The sequence below is a fragment of the Orbicella franksi genome, chromosome 3 (genome assembly GCF_964199315.1).
Source record: "Orbicella franksi chromosome 3, jaOrbFran1.1, whole genome shotgun sequence".
Lineage (NCBI taxonomy): Eukaryota > Metazoa > Cnidaria > Anthozoa > Scleractinia > Merulinidae > Orbicella > Orbicella franksi.
This window is the reverse complement of record NC_138147.1, coordinates 15,297,213-15,317,500: the sequence shown is the minus strand read 5'-3', so window position 1 is coordinate 15,317,500 and position 20,288 is coordinate 15,297,213. Positions and strand designations below refer to the sequence as shown.

The following is a 20,288-nucleotide window of genomic DNA, read 5'->3' as shown; positions in this document are numbered from 1 at the left end:
AGCACTCCATTCTTGTACCATCAGAACTCTGCAAAGTGGATGTTTCACACGTTGAACCAGTTATTTTTTTGCAATAGAAACAGTGTTCACTACAATGGTCACTCTGGGGATTTTGGATAAGTTGCTGGAGCTCCATTGGCCAATTTTGCATCCCTTTGATTTCAAAAACTTGTTTCTCATTTGCTTTGGTACAGGTACTTGCACATTTTGGTAGATCCACCTTTAAGTTCAGTTCTGATACATTAGCCAAGACTTTTTGTGTTGCCTCAATGATTGGACCAAAAACCTCTTTTATGCACTCGTAATTGTCTTTGTCCCCTTCAAAAATTGCTAAAAGGCGAGCAGTATGAACCGAGTGTTGCTCCCTGCAGTTGAGAAGTTGCAATAACAATTTGGTGGATTTTCCTCCCTTGTCACCGGAGAGAAGTGCCCATAAAACATTTTCAGGAATGTTGCTTTTCTTCATAAGGAGACCACTTTCATTCAGTTGAGCCGCAGTTTTGGTAATTACATCAGAGATGTTTGTCACTCGAACAAAGGACACTTTCTTCCCAGAAGAACTTTCAAAACTTCCACATTCATAATGAAATTCCATGGACTTCAAGTGGCTGCGAATTTTCCTCTCTGAACCAAATATGTCATATCCTACAGATTAATGAAAGAGCAGACCTATGAGAGGGTTTATATGCTTAGGTGAATTTATAGAATCAACAGCAATTTGTCAGTTTGGTGTCTTGAAAGTGTACCGGATCCCTGGTAAGAGGTCTTAACTATTGTTTCTGTGAAAAAGTGCATATCCAGTTCTAGCCCTTCCACTCCAAAATCTGAACTTGTCCTGAAAATTTGGTGTTATGTCAAGACTATATACCCTGGCTGGTTTTCTTTTTTTCAATTCTCTATACCTGCCTACATGGCATTGTAAAATTGTTAAAGAGAATAATTTAATATACTTATTTCTCCTGGGAGTGAAACGATTTAAAGCAAACATAAGTACATGTATATTGGAAGAGCCCATTTTTTTTTCTACTTTCAGGAAACATATTATTTGTACTGTACTTGTGCTTGTCATTATCTTTTTATATGAGTTTTGTACACTACCTGCATTAGGTTTACCTTGACATCGCACCTATATTAAACAATTAGATTATGAGCTCGAGATTTCTATCGCATGATAGTCAATGGGCCAAAGGCCGAGCCAACTATCACACATAGAAATCGAGAGTGAATACATGTAATCTAATTGTTTTAGTATAAATCTACTAGTTGTTCAAAACTTTATCCAAGTCCTCTTCAGAGACACTCCAAAAATGTCAAGAAGCGGCCGTCATTTTGAAACAAGTGTGCACTGCTATGCTACTCACTATCACAGAATATATAGTGAGTAGCATAGCCAATCAGAGAACAGCATTCATGATAGAACACTGGTAGATTTATACTAATAGTTTTTAGGTAGTGTACAATGTAGATAAAGTTACTTTGCTTTTCTCACTTCTGTATTGGCATTGTTGAAATAGCAATGAATGATGTACATGCCTGTTTAAATGATGTTAGATAGATAAAGTGTGTTGTTTGTATACAACTATGCTTACCAAGTGCTTCTTTGAAGGTTCTTTTAATCATTTTCAACATTTCCATGGGCATGTGAGTCTTAAGTTCTGCAACCTAAAAAATGAAAGCTGCTTTTAATTTATTAGAGACATGGCCTTTGTGTATACCAAGTTTTGCTTTTGAAGTCAGTGACTTTTGTCTAGATTCTGCAGGTGATGTATTTTATAAACTGGTTGACAGAACTTTTGATTGTCTCATACACTAGTGCCATATTGTTATTCTATTTTTTTTATTGATATAATAAATTATTGATTATACATAATGTAAATTTAATCATTGAGAGTGTAGATTTTACCTGGTTCAAAGTGAATGACTGTATGATGTTTACTCCACCTTCCTTAAAGGAATTGATGAACTGTTGTTGTTTTCGGCAAATAGAAATGGCTGTCTGGTGAATTACATCATTTTCTGCTGTACTTGTACATGTACTTGGTGATGACAAATTTTCTGCAAGTTTTTCGATGACCTGGCTTCTCTTTTTCAATGTACTGGCGGATGCACTTGAGCTACCTATTTGTGGCTGACTAACTCTAAGTAACTTCATTGGTTTCCCTCTCTCTTGATGGGCATACACAAAGCCGTCTTGACTTTGCCCAGTCTTCTTTTTGAGAATGCTCAAAAATACCTTTTGGAGGTAAACAAATTTTGGATTAACAATCATAATGATTTTATGTAATAAAGACATGTAGCTATATTGGGTTTGTGAGAATTGCTCACTTAACGTTTGATAGCTTTTTTTTTTGGCTGAAAATATTTTTCAACAGATGGCACAATGCCAAGTCCAATGTTTAGATATTGTGTAGCTTCTGCCTAGATTCACTTTATTGATTTGCTCTTCCTTACATTATCAGCATGATTTCTCACTAAGATTGTATCACTCATTTTTAGATAGCTCCTGTTGAATTTTCAACATTTCCTGTACATGTGTATGATGTCAAACGAGTACATTCTGTCCCATGGGGTAATTCTTTGTTTTGTTGGGGAAGACTGAAGTTGTGTGGTGTGCGGACCGCCGAGGAAACAGTAAGAACCAATATTATCCGTGTTTCCATCAATAAGTTCTCATTTCTGTACATAAAAGCTTCAGAAGCTGTTCATGAATCCCAGTTTGGGGATGTGACGTGGATTTCTTTATCAAACATTTGAGTTAAGGCCTATTTTGATAACATTTCGACTTCGTTTGTTGATAGACGAAATGTCCGCGCGTGAAACTTCGTCCATATCTTTTAAAACAAGCATTTCTAACAGAAGCTTGACACCCAGATTACTCTCTATGGAGAGGCTAATGAACGGAGTAACAAGGCCAGATGCCTTCCTTCTTTTAGTTTCTCACAAATTTGAGATAATGTATATGTAAGAATTGAAATAATTTGACGGTAGCTATCCGCAACAAAGTCGATGACGCATATCCTGTCCACAAATACCTATAAAACCAATTTTTACCCCAGCAACTTATCTGTCTCAACTGTGGACTTGGGTATTACAATATCATTCAGTTCAATTGTACAATATTAAAAGGTTGTGTGATTTATATGCTGTAGCCGCTCTGCGTGCAATAGACTGATGAAATTTAATTTACCTGCTCTTGTAGTTTGGTGACTGGCGTTCTTGGATCTTGATCATTCTGGAGTGATTGAAGCCTTGCTTTTAGGTTGCTAAAGCGATGTTGGGCAACTTGGTTATCCTCCAAAAGTTTTATTTCCTTTGAAGCGAGCTCTTTAGCACGGTCGGAAATCGCCGCATGATGACCTTCCCACGAGCGTTTAGACTTGAAGAGAACTTTGTAAGAAAGAAAAGAGTTGGAAAGAACTGTTTCGTCGAGATCACTTATCTGTTCGGGGAAGTCGCGTCTTAACAAGAGTTTCCAGAGGATGTTGAACTGGCAAATTTGATTTGCATAGCTGCAAGTCTGTCGCAGCCTCGAAACGTCTGACACGCTGAGAAACCCAGCGATAAACAAAAACAAGTCTTCGGGCAAAGTCACAAGAAGCGATAACTCATGGGAAGGCGAAGTGCTTCGCAGTAACGCAGTCTTGCGATTTTTCCGAGCTACTGTCGATTTGTTAATACAGGGTTGTCCTCTTGAATTAACTGAAACGAAATATTTGCTGGCGTTTGTTGGGCATTCACGCCACCGAGTTAAATTTCGTCTACACGAAGCACATAGGTCCTCCTGGCTTTCAATTTCTTCGACGTTGAAGCATTTACGTACATCTTCGACGATTTCCTCAGACATACGGAACCAACGGGAAGTTGTTTTGCTGTTACAAACGTAACATTTCCGTGAAGACATTTCACCACGCAAGTTTCCCAAACAAAACAATTAATGGGCTTTAAAGTTAAAAATAACCCCTTGATTTTATTTGCAACATTCGTCACGCTACCAAATTTCTCGCCAAAAGGCGCGCCTGGCATTTTGTGCGTGCGCATAGTTTTTTACATTTTCATGCTGCCATACAAAAGAACAGACCGCCGTCTTTAAGCTGCCCGCGCGGAACGCTCGTGCAGGAGATGAGAGACACCCCGGAAATACTTTTTTGGGGGCGCGATACAGTATTTTGCTGGTCAGCGGTACACCTTAACAAAACTACAAAATGTCTGCAACTTTTACATTGTTTTCGCAGCGAGTCTTGTCGACTGTCAAAAAGATACAAAACTTAGAGCGCACACTGTAAACTTAGTTTTTAAACTCCGCTCATTTGTTGGATAGTTCTCAGTTAATATTATATATTGTGCCAAAGACAAACTGAACTTGCACACGGTGTGAAATTGTTGTTGTTTCGTGAGAGTACATGCTCGCAAGTGGCGAGCCAGTGGCAATTTACGTTACGATGTGCGCTAAGGCCAAAACTAGGCAGCTTTTATGTTGCTGCAGCGGTGTTCTGAGGACATCAACTTCTCAAGTTTGTTGAATTGATGGGCTTTAACCGTATGAATCGGTATGTAAACGGCATTTCGATCAAATTCGTCGGGAAGACATGCTCGTGTTCGATTAGGGGCACTCACGTAAGTAAACACGGTCATCCTGTCGTCACTCGGTATCACCGAATTATAGACCAAGTTGGCCGAAATCGAAGCAGTACTTCGTATAAATCTTGGACACGTTGGTGTAACAAGTGTAGGACTGAATCCCCAAAAGGGTTCAAAATCTGGCCTCAACTCGAGGAAGAATTCACCAAGGTATGTTTTATCATAAAATATCCAATTTTAATCATACTGTACTTCAGGAAGCTTGAGGATGGCGAAAATAAAATTTTAAATTTTCATGTTTATTATTGTTTCTTTGTTTCTTGTCATAATTTCGAATTGTTGCAGTTCTGTATTTTGCTTATAGCGCTTCTAAAGTGTGAAAATTATTTTAAACTAGTTGCATAGCTATTAGAGTTTAGAAAAAAAGCTATTTAGCTATTAGAAAAAACCACAAGAAGTACATGACATCTGATTATCTAAAGATGGCAGAAGACATGGAATTCAAAGCTGTTTAAAGGATAATTAAAAATACATGCATATGTTATTGTAAGACAATAAAAATACCATAAAATCTGGGCAATGACAACTTCCACTTAAAACTCAATAAATGAATTTCATTTTTAGTTATAAATAGGCTATCCCCCCTGTATTCACACAACAATCTTCTGATTATAAGGCCACCCAGACAATTTCTGACCACATTACCTTAGAGCCTGCAACTCTGTATAACTTTCTAAAATTAATATTTGTTTACATATTACTATTATCTGGATTTCCCAATAGAAAACTTCTTCTATTGTACATTTTTTTTGTATTCTGGCTCAGCAAAAGTCCTTTTAGATACTGTCCATGGATGATTTCCACAACATCAATGCTGTAAAAACACCAACTGAGAGAACACTGACCAATGCTCTCCACATGGCAACTCCTCTCCTGACCATTCAGCCATCTGTTGATGGTGGGGAGAGGCAGGGGGCAGGAGCCAGGGAGAATAAGGGGCAGGAGCCCGGGAGAATAGGGGGCAGCAGCCCGGGAGAATAGGGGGCAGGAATCCGGAGAGAAATGCAAAATGCTAATTTTTGTCATTCATTAAGGCTTCAAATATTTTCAAAAACAAGAACTGAAAATGTTACTTGACTTCCATTTAGTGTCTTTAGAGACTTCTAGGCTGACAGGCAAAGAAAAATTCACCCTTGGGCTCAAAATGAGGCTCAAAATGAAACCCTTTGACAGTGGTTACGTCATAGGTCATTCACTTGAAAGATGTGGGTAAGAGTAGCAAGGCTGAAAACGAAGGAAAAAAAGAAAAGGAAATGCCTAAGGACTGTGCACCTAGATGACTAGGATGTGTTTTGAGTCTCTTAATTTACAGGGGACAGGAGCAGGACGAACAAGGGTGGGAGTCAAGAGATAGAGGTATGGGAAGTGGGAGGTTCTGACTCCACTGTCCCTTCCCCCACTTGATGCAGTACCTTGTCCCTAAGTAAAAGGTAAAGTCTGCATAGAGCCAAGTGGCCCATCAGGCCAGGCTTATCTTGGTTTCTGTAGCATGAACCGACTAGGAGTATTTCTACTACCCCCTGGATAGGATGCTAGTTGATCACAGAGTTACCCCCAGGATTAAATTCACCACTACCCATATGTACACCTTTGTGGAGAGAGGCACTGTGAGAGTAAAAGTGTCTTGCCCAAAAACACAACTGTGCTGAACGCTCAAAGTATAAGAGATCGTTTTGTTTACTCTATCATTGCAGCTCTGTTTAGTTTTATTATCGTTTCTATCGTTTCATTGTTCGTGCCCTTTAATCATTAATCAGAGCGTTTTATATCATGTGATTTAGCTATCAATTTACTTTAAAAGCCAGTCGCTTACATAACTCACGCAGTCATCTCAGTATCGGGGTCATCCGAGTGTTTAGGAGTCAGGAGTTTGAGTTATTTTCTTGGAGTCTATGTGTTTACCTCGCTAACGCAGGATCAGACGTGAGTTTCTATTGTACATATTGATCGCTTTTTTGCTTTTTATGATTTCTATTTTCGCTTGTTATTTATTTAGGTTCGTTTCTGATTACGCAATCAAATTTGCCTTGTAGTTTTCACCGCACGTGTACGATAGCTGATTCATTAAAGTAATTTAAAAATCAAGTTTTGTACGCTGTGGTTGACGCTTACCGTTCCCCATGTACTTGGGTACGCGACAGTGAAAAGTCTGATCCTGCGATCGACGAAAGGAGGTAAGCCGTATCTTACTATTTAAATACGGAGCCAGCAACGATGGCAAGCCGAGATGCAGAACCGCCAAATGTCGGCGGAACCAATGAGACCGGAGCTAGAAGTAAAAGGGGAATAAAATTGACACCGAAGGCCCTGCAAAACGCCGTTGAAGATAAACGAAGGGAAATTACGAAATCTCGTAAAAGGCTCCTTAGTGTAATGAAATCGGTAGAAGAGTTAAGCGAAGACAGCGAAATCGAGACCGTCGCGCGTGAACTCGCAGTCGCCTCGGAAGAATTCGGAAAGCTGTTGAAGGAGTTGCTTGACCTGTACGGCCAAGGTTCACACGAAGATCACGTAGGAGAAGCTCACCTCGATGAAGAGAACCATATCTTAGAAAGGGCCCTCTTACTTGTAGAGAAGTTAAAAAATAGAATTAGTAGACAATCCAGCAAATTGTTGGAGTTACGATCTGTCTCTTCTCGTCACTCCTCGCGCCGTTCATCAGTCTCGAAAACTAGCAGTACAATCGCTAGGTTGCGAGCGCTAGCCGATGCTAAAGCAGCGAAAGAAGAAGCTCAATACACGCGGCTAATAGCGCAAAAAGAACTCGAGCGCAGGACGCGCGACGCAGAGGCAGAAAGAATTCGTCAACAAGAGAATGCACGGTTTGAGTCCGAGATGGCGATCTTAGGAGCGGATAAAAAAGCCGCGATAGCAAATGCTAAGCTCAAAGTTTTTGAGAACGCCCTATTGGAAGAAGACTTAGAAAGGGAGTCAGAATTGCCAGAGTTCAAAGTTCCCAAAATTAAGACAGAGCAGCGCACTTCACAATGGGTTCACTCTTCTCCCACGCCTGACCCCCTACCCACGGGAAACTCATTTCGCCACGAGCGCGAATATGATCCGCTAAGCGCGTCAGAGACAACAAAGCCACTATTGTCCGCCGCCCCAAAATTAAAGACATCGGAAAAAACACCTCAACAGCGAATTCCCCTCCTCCCGAACCCAGATCCGCCAGACCAGAATTTAACTAACGAAGATCACAGAGAGCATCGAAACACTGCCTTCCATCGACAGCCACTCATAGCTTCAACTCCGTTCAAAGATATGACCGGAAGTCAGCTAATTGACTCTCTCACAGCCGTGAACCAACAAATAGTAGCTGGTCTGGCTAGGCAAAATCTCCCGAAATGCCAACCTGATGTGTTCTCGGGGGACCCTACCCTTTTTCACCCTTGGAGGAGTGCCTTTAAAGCCATGCTAATGGATACTGATGTGTCCCCAACTCAGGAAATTAACTACTTAAGAAGTTTCACTAGCGGAGCACCACAGCGCTTGGTTGACAATTACAGAAAGCGACAAATGCGCGATCCCGTCGCGTTGCTAAGGGATTTGTGGGCGGAACTTGAGAAGCGATTTGGAAGCGCTGCGGTTATCAGTAACAAACTGCTAGAGCGCCTGCGAAACACAGTGACGTTCAGCGAGCACGAAAACGATAAACTGCAACAGTTCGCAGATCTTTGTGCTGACATCGAAAGTCAAGTGACATTTCTCCCGGGACTCGCATGCCTTAACTACCCGAGCGCTATCCAACCAATAGCCGAGAAACTACCACAATTCGTCCGCACTAAATGGGAGAAAGAAATCGCGAATTATTCCGACAGCCACCGAGGAATGTACCCCCCCTTCTCCAGATTCTCCAAAATTGTTCAGGAACAAGCCAGGACCAAGAACAATCCGAACATCCTCGCTGGTAAGGATGGTGCCCACGTTCCCCCGCCAAAACAACGCAGGGAGCGAGATCATAAATCGTTCAAGACAGGCATTCGATCCCCGGCTGAAAACAACGAAGTTCCCGGAAAAGAGAAGAAGGAGAATCCCGGAAAGAGAGAGACAAGGAGTAAGCATTGTCCATATCACGAAAGCAGCGCGCACAACCTATCGGAGTGCAAGGCCTTCGCTGCAAAAACACTGGAAGAACGCACGCAGTGGATAATGGACGCGCGCCTGTGCTTTCGCTGTTTCAGCAACGCTCACATTGCAAGCGAGTGCAACACGCCTATACAGTGCACGATCTGTGGGGACAAGCGCCATAGTGCCTTACTGCACAAGGAGAAACAGCCGCCCCCCAAACTGGAGAATGAAGCAGTCAGCGCGAAATGCACTGCACTCTGTGAACCTACAGGAGGTGTGTCTTGCAGCAAAACCCTGCTGGTGGACGTCTATAGCCAGCGTAGCCCACACCTTACCAAGCGTGTCTACGCCATCGTCGATGAGTAGAGCAACAGCTCTCTCGTCACCAGCGAATTAGCCGACGACCTCGGAGCAGGTGGGCCCCTAGAGAAATACTTCCTATCCACATGCAGCGGTGAGAGAGAGGAGAAATACGGCCGGCGAGTAGCTGGCATCACAGTACGGTCTATCAGTGGAGCAGAGTTTGTCTTGCCTACCCTCACCGAGTGCGATACCATCCCACAGGACAAACGTGAGATTCCAACCCCAAGCATGGCGAGGAGGTTCCCGCACTTGACGGCCATAGCTAGCGAAATACCTCCCCTAGATGAGACTGCCAAAGTTCACTTGCTAATCGGCCGGGACGCACCAGAACTGTTAAAGGTTAGGGAATCCAGGAATGGCCCGAGAGGAGCACCCTGGGGGCAGCGACTGGCCCTCGGCTGGACTATCAGTGGTCAGATGTGCCTCGACTTCCCTAGTGGCCCTGCGCACATTCTCGCCCGCCTCACAAATCTGTCCACTAATACATGGAGAGAGAAGGAGCCTGGAGACGGAAGCTACGAACTGGTGCCCTGCCCCAACCAATTCAAGATCACAGACCCCCCTTTGGAGCGCCCCCCTGATAGTATCTTCAAGACTACGCGAAACGACAACGAGCCCAGTCTCTCCCACGAGGACCGCGCCTTTCTAGAGATTATGGAGAGAGGGATACACAAGAACGCAAGTGGTAACTGGGAAATGCCCTTGCCATTTCGTGATGAACGCCAGACAATGCCAGACAACCGAGCCCAAGCCATGCAACGCCTACAAGGGCTTCTTAAGACGTTCAACAGGAAACCTGAAATGAAAGCGGACTACCTGGAGTTCATGGGCAAGATAATCGAGAAGGGCCACGCCTCTCCTGTCCCGCGCGATGACGCTCCGCCTCCCCCTGGGCGTTCTTGGTACTTACCGCATTTCGCGACCTACCATAACACAAAGCACACTATTCGCGTTGTGTTCGACTCGAGTTGCGAGTTTAGAGGAGTGTCGTTAAACAAAGTGCTTTTACCTGGCCCTGACTTGATGAACAACGTCATTGGAGTTCTAATGCGTTTCCGCAAGGAGAATGTTGCCGTCATGTGCGACGTCGAACAAATGTTCCATTCATTCCACGTAGACCCGGCACACAGAGACTTCCTTCGTTTCCTGTGGTTCGAGGATAATGACCCGTCGAAACCCGTCACAGAATATCGCATGAACGTCCACCTGTTTGGCAATGGACCGAGCCCCGCAGTCGCCACGTATGGACTTCGCAGAACGGCGGTAGACGGCGAGGAGAAGTACGGCGAGGAGGCCAAGAATTTTATATGCCGCAATTTCTACGTCGATGATGGTTTGGCTTCGCTGACGACCGCCCAAGGAGCGATAGACTTGGTGAAAGGTGCACAAGCCACCCTAGCCACAGCTAAGCTACGACTACACAAAGTCGTGTCAAATTCGGTGGAAGTCATGGAAGCCTTTCCCGCTGAGGACCGAGCAAAGGATGTGCGTGACCTCGACCTGCGCAGCGACAGTCTGCCCGCGCAACGGTCGCTAGGAGTTTTCTGGGATTTGGAGACGGATGCCTTCACCTTCAAGGTGTGTTCACCGGAGAAACCATTCACCAGGAGAGGAGTCTTGTCTATTGTCAACTCTGTGTATGACCCGCTCGGTTTTGCGGTACCTGCCATACTCGAGGGGAGAAAAATACTACAGCAGCTCGTATTCATGGGGGAGCGAAGAGCCGAGAACAAAACCCCCTTAGCCTGGGACGACCCTCTTCCTACCGCAATGATGAACCGGTGGACGTGCTGGAGAGATTCTCTCCTGGAGTTACAGCACCTATCTGTCCCCCGCTGTTACCACCCAAAGGAATTTGGCACCGTGACCAGAGTGGAACTACACGCCTTTTCTGACGCGAGTCAGGACGCCATTGGAGCTGCAGTCTACCTCCGCCAGTTCAACGAAGTAAACGAGATGTCCACGTCTCTCGTCTACGGTCAAGCCAAGGTTGCCCCCGTAAACCCTACAAGCATCCCACGACTCGAACTGTGCGGAGCGGTGCTAGCAGTTCAAGCAGCTCAGAGAGTTATCAAAGAAATTGACGTAAAGATCTCGGAGGTGACATACTACACCGACTCGAAAGTAGTGCTAGGCTACATCACAAACGAAAGCCGCTGGTTTTACGTCTATGTGGCCAACCGAGTACAGCTAATCAGAAGTCTGTCTACCCCAGAGCAGTGGAGATATGTGGAGAGCGAGCAGAATCCAGCAGATTTGGCCACGCGCGGAGTTCCCCCTGACAAGTTAATGGCATCGACCTGGCTCGGAGGGCCAGGATTCCTTAAAAGACCACAAGGTACCCCACGACCGGATGAAACGTTCACACTCGACGCGAGTGATCCTGAAGTTCGCAAGGGAGTGCTCAGGGCCAAAGTCACAATGGATAAAAGAGGCGAAGAATCAGACGTTTGGGCAAAAAGATTCCAGAGGTTCTCTTCCTTAAGGTCCCTGCAGCGCGCAGTCGCCAATCTTATCGTTGTGGCAAGAGAATTCAAACGCCGTAGAGACTCCAAAGCACGAGGAGTTAACCCTAGGAGTGAAGTGCCTAAAGGACCGGGCAAACGTAGACCTCCAACAGTCGAGGAGTGGGATCAAGCTCTGCGCGTCATAATAAGCACCACACAGAGAGCAGCATTTAGGGAGTTGTTGCGAGATGCCAGGACGGAGCCCGAGCTACCGAGAGAAGTTCAGCACGGCGCAAAGAAATCCCTCAAAGGCTCACATCTGTACCACCTTGACCCGTTCCTTGACAACTACGGGATCCTGCGCGTCGGAGGCAGATTAAGGAGAGCAGAGATGGAGTACGGAGAGAAACACCCAATCATACTGCCAAAGAATCACCATGTGTCACGGCTTGTAGCAAAACACCACCACCTCCAGGTGCACCACCAAGGAAGACAGATTACCGGAGGAGCCATTCGACAGGCAGGATTCTGGCTCATCGGAGGTCATGACACTGTGACGAAAGTCGTCGGAGCTTGTGTTCCCTGCAAGAAGCTAAGAGGACCACCACTGGAGCAGCGCATGGCAGACCTTCCGCCTGATAGGACTGAAGTCTGTCCTCCCTTCACTAACGTGGGCTTCGATGTTTTCGGCCCTTGGGCGGTGCAAACGCGTAAAACAAGAGGAGGGACCGCGAATGCTAAACGCTGGGGTCTGGTCTTCACGTGCCTCAGCAGTAGAGCCATACACATTGAAGTCCTAGAAGCCATGGATGCCAGCGCCTTTATCTGCGCACTGAGGAGATTCTTCGCGCTACGAGGCCATGCTACGCTTCTTAGGTGCGACAGAGGAACTAACTTCATCGGAGCCAAAGCAGAGCTTGGAGAAGCAGTGTCGGAGCTCAACGACAAGAAAGTGGAGAAATTTGTGACGGAGTACGGATGCAAATGGGAGTTTAACCCTCCCCACGCATCACATTTTGGCGGCGTGTGGGAAAGGCAAATCAATACCATCCGTCGAGTATTAGATGCTATGTTTGCCGAACTGGGCAGGCCTCAGCTGACACACGAGTTGCTTATCACACTGATGGCTGAGGTGGTAGCCATCGTTAACGCCAGACCCATATCTGCGCTGCCATCCGACCCAGACGACCCACTACCTCTGTCTCCTGCGATGTTACTGACAATGAAAACACGCCCAGCTGGACCCCCTCCAGGTCAGTTCCTACGCCCTGACATATACGCTCGTCGTCGCTGGAGACGTGTTCAGTTCCTAGCAGATCAGTTTTGGACGAGATGGCGACGGGAGTACCTACAAAGCTTGCAGCCCCGACGGAAGTGGACAGAGATGCGGCGAGACCTACGCGTCGGAGATGTCGTCCTCATGCGAGACGAGTCACAGCACCGCAACGACTGGCCACTGGGACGAATCTCAGAGGCCATAAGAAGTGAGGATGACAGAGTTAGAAAGGTTAAAGTTGACGTTGTTAGAGACGGAGAAAGGAAGACCTACCTACGACCCATCAAGGAGCTTGTCCTACTATTGCCTGATGACAGAGAAGAAGTTGATCCAAAACCAAACTGAATAGTGACATGCAACAAATAAGTAACAAGGATTAGAATCCTTGGGCGAGGAGTGTGCTGAACGCTCAAAGTATAAGAGATCGTTTTGTTTACTCTATCATTGCAGCTCTGTTTAGTTTTATTATCGTTTCTATCGTTTCATTGTTCGTGCCCTTTAATCATTAATCAGAGCGTTTTATATCATGTGATTTAGCTATCAATTTACTTTAAAAGCCAGTCGCTTACATAACTCACGCAGTCATCTCAGTATCGGGGTCATCCGAGTGTTTAGGAGTCAGGAGTTTGAGTTATTTTCTTGGAGTCTATGTGTTTACCTCGCTAACGCAGGATCAGACGTGAGTTTCTATTGTACATATTGATCGCTTTTTTGCTTTTTATGATTTCTATTTTCGCTTGTTATTTATTTAGGTTCGTTTCTGATTACGCAATCAAATTTGTCTTGTAGTTTTCACCGCACGTGTACGATAGCTGATTCATTAAAGTAATTTAAAAATCAAGTTTTGTACGCTGTGGTTGACGCTTACCGTTCCCCATGTACTTGGGTACGCGACAGTGAAAAGTCTGATCCTGCGATCGACGAAAGGAGGTAAGCCGTATCTTACTATTTAAATACGGAGCCAGCAACGATGGCAAGCCGAGATGCAGAACCGCCAAATGTCGGCGGAACCAATGAGACCGGAGCTAGAAGTAAAAGGGGAATAAAATTGACACCGAAGGCCCTGCAAAACGCCGTTGAAGATAAACGAAGGGAAATTACGAAATCTCGTAAAAGGCTCCTTAGTGTAATGAAATCGGTAGAAGAGTTAAGCGAAGACAGCGAAATCGAGACCGTCGCGCGTGAACTCGCAGTCGCCTCGGAAGAATTCGGAAAGCTGTTGAAGGAGTTGCTTGACCTGTACGGCCAAGGTTCACACGAAGATCACGTAGGAGAAGCTCACCTCGATGAAGAGAACCATATCTTAGAAAGGGCCCTCTTACTTGTAGAGAAGTTAAAAAATAGAATTAGTAGACAATCCAGCAAATTGTTGGAGTTACGATCTGTCTCTTCTCGTCACTCCTCGCGCCGTTCATCAGTCTCGAAAACTAGCAGTACAATCGCTAGGTTGCGAGCGCTAGCCGATGCTAAAGCAGCGAAAGAAGAAGCTCAATACACGCGGCTAATAGCGCAAAAAGAACTCGAGCGCAGGACGCGCGACGCAGAGGCAGAAAGAATTCGTCAACAAGAGAATGCACGGTTTGAGTCCGAGATGGCGATCTTAGGAGCGGATAAAAAAGCCGCGATAGCAAATGCTAAGCTCAAAGTTTTTGAGAACGCCCTATTGGAAGAAGACTTAGAAAGGGAGTCAGAATTGCCAGAGTTCAAAGTTCCCAAAATTAAGACAGAGCAGCGCACTTCACAATGGGTTCACTCTTCTCCCACGCCTGACCCCCTACCCACGGGAAACTCATTTCGCCACGAGCGCGAATATGATCCGCTAAGCGCGTCAGAGACAACAAAGCCACTATTGTCCGCCGCCCCAAAATTAAAGACATCGGAAAAAACACCTCAACAGCGAATTCCCCTCCTCCCGAACCCAGATCCGCCAGACCAGAATTTAACTAACGAAGATCACAGAGAGCATCGAAACACTGCCTTCCATCGACAGCCACTCATAGCTTCAACTCCGTTCAAAGATATGACCGGAAGTCAGCTAATTGACTCTCTCACAGCCGTGAACCAACAAATAGTAGCTGGTCTGGCTAGGCAAAATCTCCCGAAATGCCAACCTGATGTGTTCTCGGGGGACCCTACCCTTTTTCACCCTTGGAGGAGTGCCTTTAAAGCCATGCTAATGGATACTGATGTGTCCCCAACTCAGGAAATTAACTACTTAAGAAGTTTCACTAGCGGAGCACCACAGCGCTTGGTTGACAATTACAGAAAGCGACAAATGCGCGATCCCGTCGCGTTGCTAAGGGATTTGTGGGCGGAACTTGAGAAGCGATTTGGAAGCGCTGCGGTTATCAGTAACAAACTGCTAGAGCGCCTGCGAAACACAGTGACGTTCAGCGAGCACGAAAACGATAAACTGCAACAGTTCGCAGATCTTTGTGCTGACATCGAAAGTCAAGTGACATTTCTCCCGGGACTCGCATGCCTTAACTACCCGAGCGCTATCCAACCAATAGCCGAGAAACTACCACAATTCGTCCGCACTAAATGGGAGAAAGAAATCGCGAATTATTCCGACAGCCACCGAGGAATGTACCCCCCCTTCTCCAGATTCTCCAAAATTGTTCAGGAACAAGCCAGGACCAAGAACAATCCGAACATCCTCGCTGGTAAGGATGGTGCCCACGTTCCCCCGCCAAAACAACGCAGGGAGCGAGATCATAAATCGTTCAAGACAGGCATTCGATCCCCGGCTGAAAACAACGAAGTTCCCGGAAAAGAGAAGAAGGAGAATCCCGGAAAGAGAGAGACAAGGAGTAAGCATTGTCCATATCACGAAAGCAGCGCGCACAACCTATCGGAGTGCAAGGCCTTCGCTGCAAAAACACTGGAAGAACGCACGCAGTGGATAATGGACGCGCGCCTGTGCTTTCGCTGTTTCAGCAACGCTCACATTGCAAGCGAGTGCAACACGCCTATACAGTGCACGATCTGTGGGGACAAGCGCCATAGTGCCTTACTGCACAAGGAGAAACAGCCGCCCCCCAAACTGGAGAATGAAGCAGTCAGCGCGAAATGCACTGCACTCTGTGAACCTACAGGAGGTGTGTCTTGCAGCAAAACCCTGCTGGTGGACGTCTATAGCCAGCGTAGCCCACACCTTACCAAGCGTGTCTACGCCATCGTCGATGAGCAGAGCAACAGCTCTCTCGTCACCAGCGAATTAGCCGACGACCTCGGAGCAGGTGGGCCCCTAGAGAAATACTTCCTATCCACATGCAGCGGTGAGAGAGAGGAGAAATACGGCCGGCGAGTAGCTGGCATCACAGTACGGTCTATCAGTGGAGCAGAGTTTGTCTTGCCTACCCTCACCGAGTGCGATACCATCCCACAGGACAAACGTGAGATTCCAACCCCAAGCATGGCGAGGAGGTTCCCGCACTTGACGGCCATAGCTAGCGAAATACCTCCCCTAGATGAGACTGCCAAAGTTCACTTGCTAATCGGCCGGGACGCACCAGAACTGTTAAAGGTTAGGGAATCCAGGAATGGCCCGAGAGGAGCACCCTGGGGGCAGCGACTGGCCCTCGGCTGGACTATCAGTGGTCAGATGTGCCTCGACTTCCCTAGTGGCCCTGCGCACATTCTCGCCCGCCTCACAAATCTGTCCACTAATACATGGAGAGAGAAGGAGCCTGGAGACGGAAGCTACGAACTGGTGCCCTGCCCCAACCAATTCAAGATCACAGACCCCCCTTTGGAGCGCCCCCCTGATAGTATCTTCAAGACTACGCGAAACGACAACGAGCCCAGTCTCTCCCACGAGGACCGCGCCTTTCTAGAGATTATGGAGAGAGGGATACACAAGAACGCAAGTGGTAACTGGGAAATGCCCTTGCCATTTCGTGATGAACGCCAGACAATGCCAGACAACCGAGCCCAAGCCATGCAACGCCTACAAGGGCTTCTTAAGACGTTCAACAGGAAACCTGAAATGAAAGCGGACTACCTGGAGTTCATGGGCAAGATAATCGAGAAGGGCCACGCCTCTCCTGTCCCGCGCGATGACGCTCCGCCTCCCCCTGGGCGTTCTTGGTACTTACCGCATTTCGCGACCTACCATAACACAAAGCACACTATTCGCGTTGTGTTCGACTCGAGTTGCGAGTTTAGAGGAGTGTCGTTAAACAAAGTGCTTTTACCTGGCCCTGACTTGATGAACAACGTCATTGGAGTTCTAATGCGTTTCCGCAAGGAGAATGTTGCCGTCATGTGCGACGTCGAACAAATGTTCCATTCATTCCACGTAGACCCGGCACACAGAGACTTCCTTCGTTTCCTGTGGTTCGAGGATAATGACCCGTCGAAACCCGTCACAGAATATCGCATGAACGTCCACCTGTTTGGCAATGGACCGAGCCCCGCAGTCGCCACGTATGGACTTCGCAGAACGGCGGTAGACGGCGAGGAGAAGTACGGCGAGGAGGCCAAGAATTTTATATGCCGCAATTTCTACGTCGATGATGGTTTGGCTTCGCTGACGACCGCCCAAGGAGCGATAGACTTGGTGAAAGGTGCACAAGCCACCCTAGCCACAGCTAAGCTACGACTACACAAAGTCGTGTCAAATTCGGTGGAAGTCATGGAAGCCTTTCCCGCTGAGGACCGAGCAAAGGATGTGCGTGACCTCGACCTGCGCAGCGACAGTCTGCCCGCGCAACGGTCGCTAGGAGTTTTCTGGGATTTGGAGACGGATGCCTTCACCTTCAAGGTGTGTTCACCGGAGAAACCATTCACCAGGAGAGGAGTCTTGTCTATTGTCAACTCTGTGTATGACCCGCTCGGTTTTGCGGTACCTGCCATACTCGAGGGGAGAAAAATACTACAGCAGCTCGTATTCATGGGGGAGCGAAGAGCCGAGAACAAAACCCCCTTAGCCTGGGACGACCCTCTTCCTACCGCAATGATGAACCGGTGGACGTGCTGGAGAGATTCTCTCCTGGAGTTACAGCACCTATCTGTCCCCCGCTGTTACCACCCAAAGGAATTTGGCACCGTGACCAGAGTGGAACTACACGCCTTTTCTGACGCGAGTCAGGACGCCATTGGAGCTGCAGTCTACCTCCGCCAGTTCAACGAAGTAAACGAGATGTCCACGTCTCTCGTCTACGGTCAAGCCAAGGTTGCCCCCGTAAACCCTACAAGCATCCCACGACTCGAACTGTGCGGAGCGGTGCTAGCAGTTCAAGCAGCTCAGAGAGTTATCAAAGAAATTGACGTAAAGATCTCGGAGGTGACATACTACACCGACTCGAAAGTAGTGCTAGGCTACATCACAAACGAAAGCCGCTGGTTTTACGTCTATGTGGCCAACCGAGTACAGCTAATCAGAAGTCTGTCTACCCCAGAGCAGTGGAGATATGTGGAGAGCGAGCAGAATCCAGCAGATTTGGCCACGCGCGGAGTTCCCCCTGACAAGTTAATGGCATCGACCTGGCTCGGAGGGCCAGGATTCCTTAAAAGACCACAAGGTACCCCACGACCGGATGAAACGTTCACACTCGACGCGAGTGATCCTGAAGTTCGCAAGGGAGTGCTCAGGGCCAAAGTCACAATGGATAAAAGAGGCGAAGAATCAGACGTTTGGGCAAAAAGATTCCAGAGGTTCTCTTCCTTAAGGTCCCTGCAGCGCGCAGTCGCCAATCTTATCGTTGTGGCAAGAGAATTCAAACGCCGTAGAGACTCCAAAGCACGAGGAGTTAACCCTAGGAGTGAAGTGCCTAAAGGACCGGGCAAACGTAGACCTCCAACAGTCGAGGAGTGGGATCAAGCTCTGCGCGTCATAATAAGCACCACACAGAGAGCAGCATTTAGGGAGTTGTTGCGAGATGCCAGGACGGAGCCCGAGCTACCGAGAGAAGTTCAGCACGGCGCAAAGAAATCCCTCAAAGGCTCACATCTGTACCACCTTGACCCGTTCCTTGACAACTACGGGATCCTGCGCGTCGGAGGCAGATTAAGGAGAGCAGAGATGGAGTACGGAGAGAAACACCCAATCATACTGCCAAAGAATCACCATGTGTCACGGCTTGTAGCAAAACACCACCACCTCCAGGTGCACCACCAAGGAAGACAGATTACCGGAGGAGCCATTCGACAGGCAGGATTCTGGCTCATCGGAGGTCATGACACTGTGACGAAAGTCGTCGGAGCTTGTGTTCCCTGCAAGAAGCTAAGAGGACCACCACTGGAGCAGCGCATGGCAGACCTTCCGCCTGATAGGACTGAAGTCTGTCCTCCCTTCACTAACGTGGGCTTCGATGTTTTCGGCCCTTGGGCGGTGCAAACGCGTAAAACAAGAGGAGGGACCGCGAATGCTAAACGCTGGGGTCTGGTCTTCACGTGCCTCAGCAGTAGAGCCATACACATTGAAGTCCTAGAAGCCATGGATGCCAGCGCCTTTATCTGCGCACTGAGGAGATTCTTCGCGCTACGAGGCCATGCTACGCTTCTTAGGTGCGACAGAGGAACTAACTTCATCGGAGCCAAAGCAGAGCTTGGAGAAGCAGTGTCGGAGCTCAACGACAAGAAAGTGGAGAAATTTGTGACGGAGTACGGATGCAAATGGGAGTTTAACCCTCCCCACGCATCACATTTTGGCGGCGTGTGGGAAAGGCAAATCAATACCATCCGTCGAGTATTAGATGCTATGTTTGCCGAACTGGGCAGGCCTCAGCTGACACACGAGTTGCTTATCACACTGATGGCTGAGGTGGTAGCCATCGTTAACGCCAGACCCATATCTGCGCTGCCATCCGACCCAGACGACCCACTACCTCTGTCTCCTGCGATGTTACTGACAATGAAAACACGCCCAGCTGGACCCCCTCCAGGTCAGTTCCTACGCCCTGACATATACGCTCGTCGTCGCTGGAGACGTGTTCAGTTCCTAGCAGATCAGTTTTGGACGAGATGGCGACGGGAGTACCTACAAAGCTTGCAGCCCCGACGGAAGTGGACAGAGATGCAGCGAGACCTACGCGTCGGAGATGTCGTCCTCATGCGAGACGAGTCACAGCACCGCAACGACTGGCCACTGGGACGAATCTCAGAGGCCATAAGAAGTGAGGATGACAGAGTTAGAAAGGTTAAAGTTGACGTTGTTAGAGACGGAGAAAGGAAGACCTACCTACGACCCATCAAGGAGCTTGTCCTACTATTGCCTGATGACAGAGAAGAAGTTGATCCAAAACCAAACTGAATAGTGACATGCAACAAATAAGTAACAAGGATTAGAATCCTTGGGCGAGGAGTGTGCTGAACGCTCAAAGTATAAGAGATCGTTTTGTTTACTCTATCATTGCAGCTCTGTTTAGTTTTATTATCGTTTCTATCGTTTCATTGTTCGTGCCCTTTAATCATTAATCAGAGCGTTTTATATCATGTGATTTAGCTATCAATTTACTTTAAAAGCCAGTCGCTTACATAACTCACGC

The 20,288-nt window shown here is 47.1% G+C and overlaps 4 protein-coding genes across 4 annotated transcripts in view; 3 read left to right on the top strand and 1 right to left on the bottom strand.

The window, feature by feature from the left end:
- The window catches only part of LOC145481451 (uncharacterized), a 4,746-nt gene extending 634 nt beyond the window's left edge, over positions 1 to 4,112 (bottom strand). The window contains exons 1-4 of the mRNA XM_081459945.1: positions 3,188 to 4,112; positions 1,904 to 2,233; positions 1,590 to 1,662; positions 1 to 645 (exon numbers count right to left, since the gene is read on the bottom strand). The exon at positions 1 to 645 is cut by the window's left edge and continues 634 nt beyond it. Coding sequence (XP_081316071.1) covers positions 1 to 645; positions 1,590 to 1,662; positions 1,904 to 2,233; positions 3,188 to 3,901 — 1,762 coding nt within the window. The 5' untranslated portion in view covers positions 3,902 to 4,112. The remainder of the gene's footprint in view (positions 646 to 1,589; positions 1,663 to 1,903; positions 2,234 to 3,187) is intronic.
- Positions 4,113 to 6,280: 2,168 nt separating this feature from the next.
- LOC145481450 (uncharacterized) lies at positions 6,281 to 9,084 on the top strand. Its single transcript, XM_081459944.1, has one exon. The coding sequence runs from the start codon at positions 6,853 to 6,855 to the stop codon at positions 9,073 to 9,075; it is 2,223 nt and encodes a 740-aa protein (XP_081316070.1). The 5' UTR covers positions 6,281 to 6,852; the 3' UTR covers positions 9,076 to 9,084.
- A 216-nt stretch (positions 9,085 to 9,300) lies between these two features.
- On the top strand, positions 9,301 to 13,140 carry LOC145480418 (uncharacterized). The gene has a single exon (XM_081458694.1). The coding sequence runs from the start codon at positions 9,301 to 9,303 to the stop codon at positions 13,138 to 13,140; it is 3,840 nt and encodes a 1,279-aa protein (XP_081314820.1).
- LOC145480417 (uncharacterized) lies at positions 12,915 to 20,053 on the top strand. Its single transcript, XM_081458693.1, has 2 exons — positions 12,915 to 13,474; positions 13,585 to 20,053. The coding sequence occupies exon 2, from the start codon at positions 13,766 to 13,768 to the stop codon at positions 20,051 to 20,053; it is 6,288 nt and encodes a 2,095-aa protein (XP_081314819.1). The 5' UTR covers positions 12,915 to 13,474; positions 13,585 to 13,765.
- The last annotated feature ends 235 nt before the right edge of the window (positions 20,054 to 20,288 follow it).

What these genes read in the sequence shown, in the direction of transcription:
- LOC145481450 (XM_081459944.1), top strand. Translation starts at nt 6,853, where the DNA reads ATGGCAAGCCGAGATGCAGAACCGCCAAATGTCGGCGGAACCAATGAG.
- LOC145480418 (XM_081458694.1), top strand. Translation starts at nt 9,301, where the DNA reads ATGGCGAGGAGGTTCCCGCACTTGACGGCCATAGCTAGCGAAATACCT.
- LOC145480417 (XM_081458693.1), top strand. Translation starts at nt 13,766, where the DNA reads ATGGCAAGCCGAGATGCAGAACCGCCAAATGTCGGCGGAACCAATGAG.